This window comes from Protomyctophum bolini (genome assembly GCF_963924005.1).
Source record: "Protomyctophum bolini genome assembly, chromosome: 22".
NCBI lineage: Eukaryota > Metazoa > Chordata > Actinopteri > Myctophiformes > Myctophidae > Protomyctophum > Protomyctophum bolini.
Genome location: NC_137883.1, coordinates 14,316,143 through 14,328,384, shown reverse-complemented (window position 1 = coordinate 14,328,384; position 12,242 = coordinate 14,316,143). Strand labels below are relative to the sequence as shown.

Below are 12,242 nucleotides of genomic sequence, written 5' to 3'. Positions count from 1 at the left end.
GGGCTATAACCCATCGTTTTTGTCATTTCGTCATTTTTTTCAAATCCTCAAAAATGATGAAAAACGGCGCGCTATAGTATGCCGTACGATATGGGCTATAGCCCATGGTCCAAAATGATGAGAAACGAGGCTAACTTTTTTTTTCAAAATTTCAAAAAACATGGGCTATAACCCATCGTTTTTGTCATTTTTTTTCAAATCCTCAAAAATGATGAAAAACGGCGCGCTACAGTATGCCGTACGATATGGGCTATAGCCCATGGTCCAAAATGATGAGAAACGAGGCTAACTTTTTTTTCCAAAATTTCAAAAAACATGGGCTATAACCCATCGTTTTTGTAATTTCGTCATTTTTTTCAAATCCTCAAAAATGATGAAAAACGGCGCGCTATAGTATGCCGTACGATATGGGCTATAGCCCATGGTCCAAAATGATGAGAAACGAGGCTAACTTTTTTTTCCAAAATTTCAAAAAACATGGGCTATAACCCATCGTTTTTGTCATTTCGTCATTTTTTTTAAATCCTCAAAAATGATGAAAAACGGCGCGCTATAGTATGCCGTACGATATGGGCTATAGCCCATGGTCCAAAATGATGAGGAAAGAGGCTAACTTTTTTTTTCAAAATTTCAAAAAACATGGGCTATAACCCATCGTTTTTGTCATTTCGTCATTTTTTTTAAATCCTCAAAAATGATGAAAAACGGCGCGCTATAGTATGCCGTACGATATGGGCTATAGCCCATGGTCCAAAATGATGAGAAACGAGGCTAACTCTTTTTCCCAAAATTTCAAAAAACATGGGCTATAACCCATCGTTTTTGTCATTTCGTCATTTTTTTAAAATCCTCAAAAATGATGAAAAATGGCGCGCTATAGTATGCCGTACGATATGGACTATAGCCCATGGTCCAAAATGATGAGAAACGAGGCTAACTTTTTTTTTCAAAATTTCAAAAAACATGGGCTATAACCCATCGTTTTTGTCATTTCGTCATTTTTTTCAAATCCTCAAAAATGATGAAAAACGGCGCGCTATAGTATGCCGTACGATATGGGCTATAGCCCATGGTCCAAAATGATGAGAAACGAGGCTAACTTTTTTTTCCAAAATTTCAAAAAACATGGGCTATAACCCATCGTTTTTGTCATTTCGTCATTTTTTTCAAATCCTCAAAAATGATGAAAAATGGCGCGCTATAGTATGCCGTACGATATGGGCTATAGCCCATGGTCCAAAATGATGAGAAACGAGGCTAACTTTTTTTTTCAAATTTTCAAAAAACATGGGCTATAACCCATCGTTTTTGTCATTTCGTCATTTTTTTCAAATCCTCAAAAATGATGAAAAACGGCGCGCTATAGTATGCCGTACGATATGGGCTATAGCCCATGGTCCAAAATGATGAGAAACGAGGCTAACTTTTTTTTTCAAAATTTCAAAAAACATGGGCTATAACCCATCGTTTTTGTCATTTCGTATTTTTTTTCAAATCCTCAAAAATGATGAAAAACGGCGCGCTATAGTATGCCATACGATATGGGCTATAGCCCATGGTCCAAAATGATGAGAAACGAGGCTAACTTTTTTTTTCAAAATTTCAAAAACATGGGCTATAACCCATCGTTTTTGTCATTTCGTCATTTTTTTCAAATCCTCAAAAATGATGAAAAACGGCGCGCTATAGTATGCCGTACGATATGGGCTATAGCCCATGGTCCAAAATGATGAGAAACGAGGCTAACTTTTTTTTCCAAAATTTCAAAAAACATGGGCTATAACCCATCGTTTTTGTCATTTCGTCATTTTTTTCAAATCCTCAAAAATGATGAAAAACGGCGCGCTATAGTATGCCGTACGATATGGGCTATAGCCCATGGTCCAAAATGATGAGAAACGAGGCTAACTTTTTTTTCCAAAATTTCAAAAAACATGGGCTATAACCCATCGTTTTTGTCATTTCGTCATTTTTTTCAAATCCTCAAAAATGATGAAAAATGGCGCGCTATACGTAGATATAGTCTCTGTCGGGTGGAAATGTCTCATGTCCAAAACTGTTACTTTTCAGGATTCAAATTCAAAAGTAGCAGATCTACAAGCTTGTGGATCTGCTACTTTACAACGTGGGGGTCCTTAATTGCCACGAAAAGGTTTGAGAACCACTACACGGACGGACTGACAGGTTGTAAGAGCAGCTGCTGAATCCCTCAGCACTGAAGGCCCCACAACTCTATCCTCTTTCTTCCCCTTTCCAGCCCAGGCAGCCATAGCGTTGCAGTGTAACAGGGCTAATGTAATCACAAACCCTTTGCACACAGCCAGCCAGCCAGGCAGGGAGAGAGACAGAGAGACAGAAGCTAGGGGCCAGACATCCAGGTATTCTAAACTGGTTACATTAGACCAAACAGGCCGTCTCCCTCCCCCTAGCTCTGTAATTGGAGGCCCATGGGTTTCAGAAGGAGAGGGCCGGCGTGTGTGTCTGTCCTCTGCCAAGTGGGCTAGTTAATGTTTATTTGGAATTAATTACCAAGGAGAGTGGAAACCTTGCAAGCTCGCTGAGAGAGACTCCAGACCCTGGAGGCAAAGAGTGTGAGGGGAAAGCGACATAGTACCAATGAGAGAGAGATGTTTGATTCTGTTCACTCCCAACAGACTACAGTTTACAATGAGAGAATGTTGGGTCCAGGCAGGGTTGTCTGTTAACTAGACCCCCTTTGCGGTCTGTAACCCGGACAGGGTCCATTTGATTTCACTCTCAAGAGTTCAATTAATACTGAGGATTGTACAGTGTAGAGTAGATTGAGGTTCAAAATAATGTATCACTGAACTATTGTACCGTATATCTTTTTTTGTCAAACCATGAAAAATCGTCATGAAAAACGTCATACTATAATATGTTGTCGAAAACCATGAGGAACGACATAGTCATTTTTCATGGTTTTCAATTTCTCACTACCATATTGCCAAATTTTTCGAAAACCAACTGCACAGTTCAGCCAGAACTGTTGTTTTTGGCGGAAGGAAGAGAAGGAAAAATCACACCCGTGTGAAGTGAGGGTTGCCCTAAACAAAATTATCTTTATTGTCAATGGCGTTTTTAAAACAAACATTGAACTAAAAACCGCCCCTCAAAAACAGCCTAATACATTCGGGCATGGTCCCTTTAAAAATACAAAAATAAACCACACGAAAACAGTGCGCAGGCATGGAGCTCCTAGTTGACTGGGATGAGGTTCAATTCCCCACTGTGCCCTACTCATTGTGTTGGCGTTTACATCTATTATACAGGCATATGAAGACGCTGTTTCAGCTTTCCTGGATTGAAAGGTATACACATACATTTTGGACCATGGGCTATAGCCCATATCGTACGGCATACTATAGCACGCCGTTTTTCATCATTTTTGAGGATTAAAAAAAAAAATTAAATTTAAAAAAACGATGGGTTATAGCTATATGTTTTTTAATTTAAAAAAAAAGAAAAAATCCTCGTTTTTCATCATTTTGGACCATGGGCTATAGCAACCAAATGGACCCTTACAGGTCCAACACTGGTTATCGAAGCGTGCACACACACACACACACACACACACTGTTGTATGTGTTGTATGTGTGTTGTATGTGTATTTCCTTGAAATTTACATTTCAAGGAAAGGACCTGTAAATGACAACACAAAAACTAAGGCACTGGTGTCGTACTTCTGGTTTACCGGAACGGGGTGCAACTCCCTGCAGTGCCCTGCTCAATTTGTTGTATTTACATGGTTCATTGGTCCATGGCATTGCAATTTCCGCAAAATTGCGGATTATTGCGGAAAAATTGCGGAAATTGCGGAATTTGCAAAATGCAGAAATTGCAAATTGCGGAATATTGCGGAGGAATTGCGGATTATTGCGGAAAAATTGCGGAAAATTGCGGAAATTGCGGAATTTGCAAAATGCGGAAATTGCAAATTGCGGAAATTGCGGAATATTGCGGAGGAATTGCGGATTATTGCGGATTATTGCGGAAAATTGCGGAAATTGCGGAATTTGCAAAATGCTGAAATTGCAAATTGCGGAATATTGCGGAGGAATTGCGGATTATTGCGGAAAAATTGCGGAGGAATAGCGGATTATTGCGGAAAAATTGCAATTTCCGCTATTTCCGCAATTTTCAATTTACGCAATTTCCCCAATTTGCAGAAGACAGACAGAATAATTTTCATACGCTCCAGAAACAATGAGCGCACAGACAAACACAGAGTCTCTTTAGAAGCTGCTCTTTTTATTGAACCTATTAAAAAATAAGGTTTGGTGAAGGGCATATTTCACTGCATTTCTTTTTCACTATGCTAAAGACTTTTTAGTTGGCATGCAGTGAAATGAATGTACGACAAGTGACAACGCAATAAATTAGCATATAATTTACATTTGGAAAAAAAATAGTAACAGTGTACCAACATTAATACTGAATATAAAATATACGCAACTAAAATCACATGATGCTTCTCAGTTTCTCTCGTGCACCTTTGCGGCGCAGGTATTATAAGCAATGTGACATTCAAAACATCCAAGTTCACAGCAATGAGTACCAGTTTGATCGAGCAGTTCATTTCTCTGGAGGATCCTTCGTCCTATAACCAGTACATGAGTGATCCGAGCTTCAGCTTTTTTTAAATTTCAGTTCATTCCATTTCAAATGCCTTTTCAGCATCCGCTGTCCATTTTACTCCCCCGCCCCCGACCCCCATTGTCCTTATTCAAGGTTGGGGAAAGAAACCATTGAAATCTGTCTATCGTTGTTATACCGATAATGGTGGCTACGAAAAAGTAGCAGCAGCAAAAAATTCAAATTAGCATAGTTGTTAACAGCTCCGATCCTCGCGGACGTGGCGTCTCCCGTCCTTTCCGACGGATTCCATAGTCACACCTTTATAGCGGTGGAGTGTGTGACGTAACATAACATCAGACGTTTGTTGGTGGAGTGTGTTCCCAGTCATTCACAACACACGTGCCAGCAGGTGGGGAATATACAGGCCAGTGGTTCTCAAAGTTGGGGCCCATGCAGGGACGGGGGGGGAGGGGGTGAGGGCGGGGGGTGTCGAAATGGACCCTTACAGGTCTGTTACTCCTGAGAGTGTACAAATGGAATGGTTCCATTCGTAAACTCTCAGAGTTATGGGGGATCCTTTAAATAAAATCAAATTAAATTAAATTAAAGGAAATTAAATGAAATAATACAAAAAAAATTGAGAACCACTGAATACAGGGGATCATTATTGACTTGACGCCACGATACAGAATAACAACCACCAGCTGTGTCTTTTTTCCCCCGTCGTTGGTAGAAATAAACGACAAATAAACTGTAACAATGAAACATTTCCCAGTGTGAGGTAAGAACAGAAGTTTTACAAACAAAATAAAAAATTACCAGCATTAACCAAATGGAAATATTGACTATCATCCCAAGTTGTTTAGATCCAGCCTCTCGTTATGCGGGGTGTGGGTTGGGGGGTAAAGAGCACCTGGGCAACACGTGCCCTTGGAGACCAGAATGGAAAGGGGCGAGGTAGAGCTGTCACGGTTACAAGTTTGAGTTGACGATTAATTGTCACACAAATCATTTGATTGTGAATTCTGGAACATAATGAATACAAATTAAACTTCTGTTTGGGTTTTTAGGCTTCGTCATAAGAAATTGCACAGGGCAGATATGACAAATAACTTAAATATACAAAGAAATTGAGACATATGTAATAATGTTATAGGCTACAAAAAAAAAAATCTGATCTACAATCTTACGTGTCAGAAGTGGCGTAAGCTTGTAGATCTGCTATTTCTGCTTTTTTGTATTGAGCATTTTTTAACATGGAAACGATTATTACGATTATGGAAAATAATTGTTATCTTGAATAATTGCGATTAGACGATTATGCAATAGTTGTGACGGGCCTAGGGGGGTAAACAAACACAACTCGGTTGTCTCCTGCGACAGAAGGTGAAAGATCATTAGGGGGTAACGTACCTGCAGAAAATATGCGATCTGCAAGCTCACGTGTCGCATTGTGACATGTTGTGCTGCTTATAGATTAGACATTTTCTGCGTGCAGTGTGCACCACTGTTGTGTGACAAGTATAAATCAGGGGAGTTATGCCATGGTCTGGCAACACGATGCTACTATGGTGTGTGTGTGTGTGTGTGTGTGTGTGTGTGTGTGTTCAGTGCTGGCCCTTTAGTTAAGTCTTATATCACGGTATATTTGAAACCATAACCGCCCTTTTTTGCGTGCTCATTAATATAAACATAATAATCAAGGGGATGGTCCATAACACAAATGGATAATTATATCACACAATACGACGAGTCAAATTGAGCAAACTGACCGCTTCGTGGCGCATTTAATGGCGTGGTTGCGTGTACTGAAATGATCGGGCGTCGTTGGTCCTTCAAAATGTATCCTTCAGTGGTGAACTTAGAGCCTGGCCGGATCGGTCGGAAAAGAATAAAGGCAATGTTTGCTATTAAGCTCGTTTCAGACGGGGAGCTAGTGACGCAGGTGTTGGCGCCTGCATCAGCAACAGGTCTGCTCATGAGGGACGCGTAGCATTAAAAGAAAATGTCACCACTATCCAGGACAATTTCATGGGACTGTGCCGGCGAAAATACGCTTGCGCAATCGCCCCTCAACTACGTGTCCATCATAAACGCACGCCTCTCATTGAAAGTGAATTACTAGGCGCGTCAGTCGCTCCCCGTCTGAAAAGGCCTTTAGGGTAATGTCTCACAATGCACCCAGGCACCGTCTGACAACGTCAACACAACGCACCATCTGACAACGTCAACACAACGCACCCAGACACCGTCTGACAACGTCAACACAACGCACCCAGACACCGTCTGACAATGTCAACACAACGCACCCAGACACCGTCTGACAATGTCAACACAACGCACCCAGGCACCGTCTGACAACGTCAACACAACGCACCCAGACACCATCTGACAACGTCAACACAACGCACCCAGACACCGTCTGACAATGTCAACACAACGCACCCAGACACCGTCTGACGTCAACACACTGTTGTGGAGCGACGTTGTCTGCTGTGGAGCAACGTTTGACAACGTCAACACACTGCTGTGGAGCAACGTTTGACAACGTCAACACACTGCTGTGGAGCAACGTTTGACAACGTCAACACACTGCTGTGGAGCAACGTTCATGGCCGACTGACACTGACTACACTTTATTGACAGTGTCAAGAACAGTGGTGGACAGTAATTACTCGGTACATTTTTTTAGTATGTTGTTTTACGCAAGCTGATGACTTTCAATCTGCTACATTTTTGGGACTAATTATGCCCTATTTAAAGAATTGTAAAAGTAGCCAATCTACATTTCTGAAAATTTCTGAAATTGTACTTTGCAATTTAACATTTTTGAATACTTGAATATTTACTTTAGTATATACTTTGTCCACCACTGAGTAAGGCACCCCACGTGGGAAAGAATACAAAAAAAGGTAAATAATACATTGATAGAAACAATGCTCTTACAACCACATACAAGTTATTTTCTGATCCTTGACTACCATCATATATAATATACAAATACTGACATACAGTAATGTAGCAACGGTATGTAACTTTTTTTTCTTTTCTTGTTTAAGTATGTAACTTGTAAATAACTCGCATTTACAGTATGGTAAATTTTTTCATTCCAGCAAAGAAAACATATGAATATGAACAATAATCACATTTTATTCCCTTCCATGACTGTAGGCTTTTATCTGAAAAAAAAGAAAGAAAAAAACAATTCAACGTGATGGGAGAGTTCAATGTCTCTACGATTGTTTTTGAATGGTACAATAAATATACAGTACACTGATAGGGTTCATTGTAATGGGAGCGTTGAATTGTAATTGGCAAAAAATATATTTACACAAAAGTGCACCACAAGCTCAAGTCTGACTGCCAATAGCACCATCACAGTTGTCCCGAGAAAAGAGCCCCACCCCTCAGCTTGGTCTGCAGGGACCCCTGGGGGGTCCTTCAGTTGGTTCCAGGGGGTCCCGGGCTAAATTATTAATAGTTCAGAATCAAAATGGACCCTTATGGGCCCGTAACAAAGTGAGTGTACTAAATCGAAGCAAATATTTCTATAATCGATTTTACAGTATTAAAAAAGGGTTAAATGGGGGTCCATGGACTAAAGAATCTGAAACTTGGGGGGTCCTTTAAATAAAAAGAAAATAGGTTGAGAATCACTGACATGGGCCCTCCCTCTACTCAAATTCCCTCCTCTATCTGGGAGTAATTTTCTCTCCACCGGGGTGCACCCTCTTTGTGGTATGTGTCCAGCACTTTGGATTCATAAACAACAAACCAAAATGACAAAGAGGAAGACTTAACAATGAATAAAATAAAAACATAATAATAATAATTATTATTATTATAATAAAAAAACAGTACTAACAAAACAAAAAAATAAGTTCCACTTCACAGAAGTGAACATAAAAACAGTTGTGTGTCGTCAGCATACATGCTGAGCAGTGGTTTGGTCTCATCCAATGAGGGAGCTTCAGGAGCAACCGGTTGTGACAGAACTGGAACTCCCTTCGTTCCGCTGGTCCTCACCGCGCACACGGGGTTCCGGCGTCCCCCAGGAGACCTTGAGAAGGTTCCAGGATGTCCCCCGGCTGAAAGATTGATACGTTAGGAACCAAAATGGACTCTTGATCCATTTGCACACACTGATTTAAAATGAACACTGACGATTTCACAGTGTAGATTTTGGGGCTCCAGAGATCAGACACTGTATCAACCGGGGTGTCCGTGGCCTAATGCACATCAAACTGGGGGTCCTTGAAGTAAAAAAAAAAAGAAAAAAAGAAAAGGTTGAGAAATCACTGCCTTATTCTGTTTCTCCAGGGCTCATCTCCTTGTTCCTCTCTGCCAGGGGTCCAGTTGTTGTCCGGCCTGTTCTGTTTTTCTCTCCCTTTTCAGTGCTATCTCAGGCTACCCTCCATCGTTCTGTCTGTCTGTCTGTCTGTCTGTCTGTCTGTCTGTCTGTCTGTCTGTCTGTCTGTCTGTCTGTCGCTCCTTCTCTCTTCCAGAGTCAGTGTCCTGGCAGGTCAGAGTCAGTGTCCCTGGCAGGTCTTGCAGCACATCTGTCTGAAGTATGCACGACTGCAGAACTTGAACTTCAGCACCAACGGGCAATAGGCCACTTTGTTTACGTCTTTGCATTCTGTGGAGAGAGAGAGAGAGTTGGTGTCAAACTTTGTGTAAAGCAGAGGTCCTATGATACTGACATGATAGTGGTATGATATGGACCATAATACTGACCATGATACTGATATGATATGGAACATAATATTTACCATGATACTGATATGATATGGACCAAAATACTGACCATGATACTGATATGATATGGACTATAATACTGATGTGATACTGACCATGATACTGATGTGATACTGACCATGATACTGATGTGATACTGACCATGATACTGATGTGATACTGACCATGATACTGATGTGATACTGACCATGATACTGAGTGATACTGACCATGATACTGATGTGATACTGACCATGATACTGATGTGATACTGACCATGATACTGATGTGATACTGACCATGATACTGATGTGATACTGACCATGATACTGAGTGATACTGACCATGATACTGATGTGATACTGACCATGATACTGAGTGATACTGACCATGATACTGATGTGATACTGACCATGATACTGATGTGATACTGACCATGATAATGAGTAATGACATGATGATGATGATGACCCATCTGACCACTTAGTAGTTTTTGTGGCAGCCGGGCAGAATCTGCACAAGTCACGCTGGGCAAGACCTACGCTGTAGAGTGCATTGACCTACGGCTACGCTGTAGAGTGCATTGACCTACGCTGTAGAGTGCATTGACCTACGCTGTAGAGTGCATTGACCTACGCTGTAGAGTGCATCCTACGCTGTAGAGTGCATCCTATGCTGTAGAGTGCATTGACCTACGCTGTAGAGTGCATTGACCTACGCTGTAGAGTGCATTGACCAACGCTGTAGAGTGCATTGACCTACGCTGTAGAGTGCATTGACCTACGCTGTAGAGTGCATCCTACGCTGTAGAGTGCATCCTATGCTGCATATCGTACGGCATACTATGGCACGCCGTTTTTCATCATTTTTGAGGATTTGAAAAAAATGAAAAAAAGAAAAAAACGATGGGTTATAGCCCATGTTTTTTGAAATTTAAAAAAAAAAGTTAGCCTCGTTTCTCATCATTTTGGACCGTGGACTATAGCCCATATCGTACGGCATACTATGGCACGGCGTTTTTCATCATTTTTGAGGATTTGAAAAAAAATGAAAAAATGAAAAAAACGATGGGTTATAGCCCATGTTTTTTGAAATTTTGAAAAAAAAAGTTAGCCTCGTTTCTCATCATTTTGGACCGTGGGCTATAGCCCATATCGTACGGCATACTATGGCACGCCGTTTTTCATCATTTTTCATCATAAATGTAGACGTCTAAATGTAGACGTCTAAATGTGTACATCTAAATGTAGACGTCTAAATGTAGACGTCTAAATGTGTACGTCTTCTCTTATGGGGGTCCCTGGCATATCTTTTCAAATGGGGGTCCACGGGCTAAGTAGTGTCAATTTGGGGGTCCTTGACATGAAAAAGTTTGGGAACCACTGCTTTAAACACTTTAGCACTTTATGAATCCGGGGGAAATACATCTGACAGCTGACGAACACTACCGCCTATGCAGCCTCTGTCTTATATTGTATATAGTATTTTTTAGGTTAGGTTTGGTGTAGAGGGGAAAAAAGGTCAATATCCATGTCAATGTGGGTATCCCTGTGGCAAAGGAGGCTGAAAAAAGACACGCACATCTATAAACCTTAGTAGGCTGGGTAAACAAAGTCATAGATAAAGAATAAAAAAGTGTTAAGGTCTAAGGAAGGGCTTTGGCCCGAAACATTACCACTTTCAAGTAAATATCTGGGAGCAGAATTAAATGTAGGTGTCCCTGACATGAAAAGTTTGGAGGAGCACTGCTCTATACAAGGTAGTGAAGATAAGCTCCCTAAAGGCCTCTCTACGAGGTGTTCTTACTCTGCTACTATACTAAGTCCCTAAAGGCCTCTCTACGAGCTGTTCTTACTCTGCTACTATACTAAGTCCCTAAAGGCCTCTCTACGAGGTGTTCTTACTCTGCTACTATACTAAGTCCCTAAAGGCCTCTCTACGAGGTGTTCTTACTCTGCTACTATACTAAGTCCCTAAAGGCCTCTCTACGAGGTGTTCTTACTCTGCTACTATACTAAGTCCCTAAAGGCCTCTCTACGAGGTGTTCTTACTCTGCTACTATACTAAGTCCCTAAAGGCCTCTCTACGAGGTGTTCTTACTCTGCTACTATACTAAGTCCCTAAAGGCCTCTCTACGAGGTGTTCTTACTCTGCTACTATACTAAGTCCCTAAAGGCCTCTCTACAAGGTGTTCTTACTCTGCTACTATACTAAGTCCCTAAAGGCCTCTCTACGAGGTGTTCTTACTCTGCTACTATACTAAGTCCCTAAAGGCCTCTCTACAAGGTGTTCTTACTCTGCTACTATACTAAGTCCCTAAAGGCCTCTCTACGAGGTGTTCTTACTCTGCAACTATACTAAGTCCCTAAAGGCCTCTCTACAAGGTGTTCTTACTCTGCAACTATACTTGGAGACAAGAAGAGAAGAGAGCACAAAACACTGAGGCACATTCTGGCCTCATCCACTGCCTGGGCTGTCTGCCACATCCCTACGATGTGCACACACACGCGCACACGCACACGCACACGCACACACACACACACACACACACACACACACACACACACACACACACACACACACACACACACACACACACACACACAGCTCTGAAATGTCTTATCACGATTAGAGTGTCTTCCCTTATTAGGCTGCGGCCCCATGCAGCCTCGGCAGAGCCAAATGCAACGAGACGTTGCCTCACTGCCTCGTCCGTAAAGGAACAATTAGCCCACAGCTAATCCCATTAGCCCGGCCCCGTAAAACGCTTCTGCTCACGTTTTCCATTCGGGTCCTAATCGAACGGAGCCCTCTCCTTTCTCCGCACGTCTGAGCGGCCATCCATCATGTGTAAGCGTATATGGAGGACCGACGAGGCTAGCTTTTCGCTTTGACCCGACGCCAGCTCT

General features: G+C 41.7%; 1 protein-coding gene across 1 annotated transcript in view; it reads right to left on the bottom strand.

Annotated features, from left to right (window-relative positions):
- Positions 1–4,280: 4,280 nt before the first annotated feature.
- Positions 4,281–12,242, bottom strand: part of adamts6 (ADAM metallopeptidase with thrombospondin type 1 motif, 6) — a 92,693-nt gene continuing 84,731 nt past the window's right edge. The window contains exon 25 of the mRNA XM_080755419.1: positions 4,281–9,235. Within this exon, the coding sequence (XP_080611545.1) occupies positions 9,126–9,235 (110 nt within the window). The 3' untranslated portion in view covers positions 4,281–9,125. The remainder of the gene's footprint in view (positions 9,236–12,242) is intronic.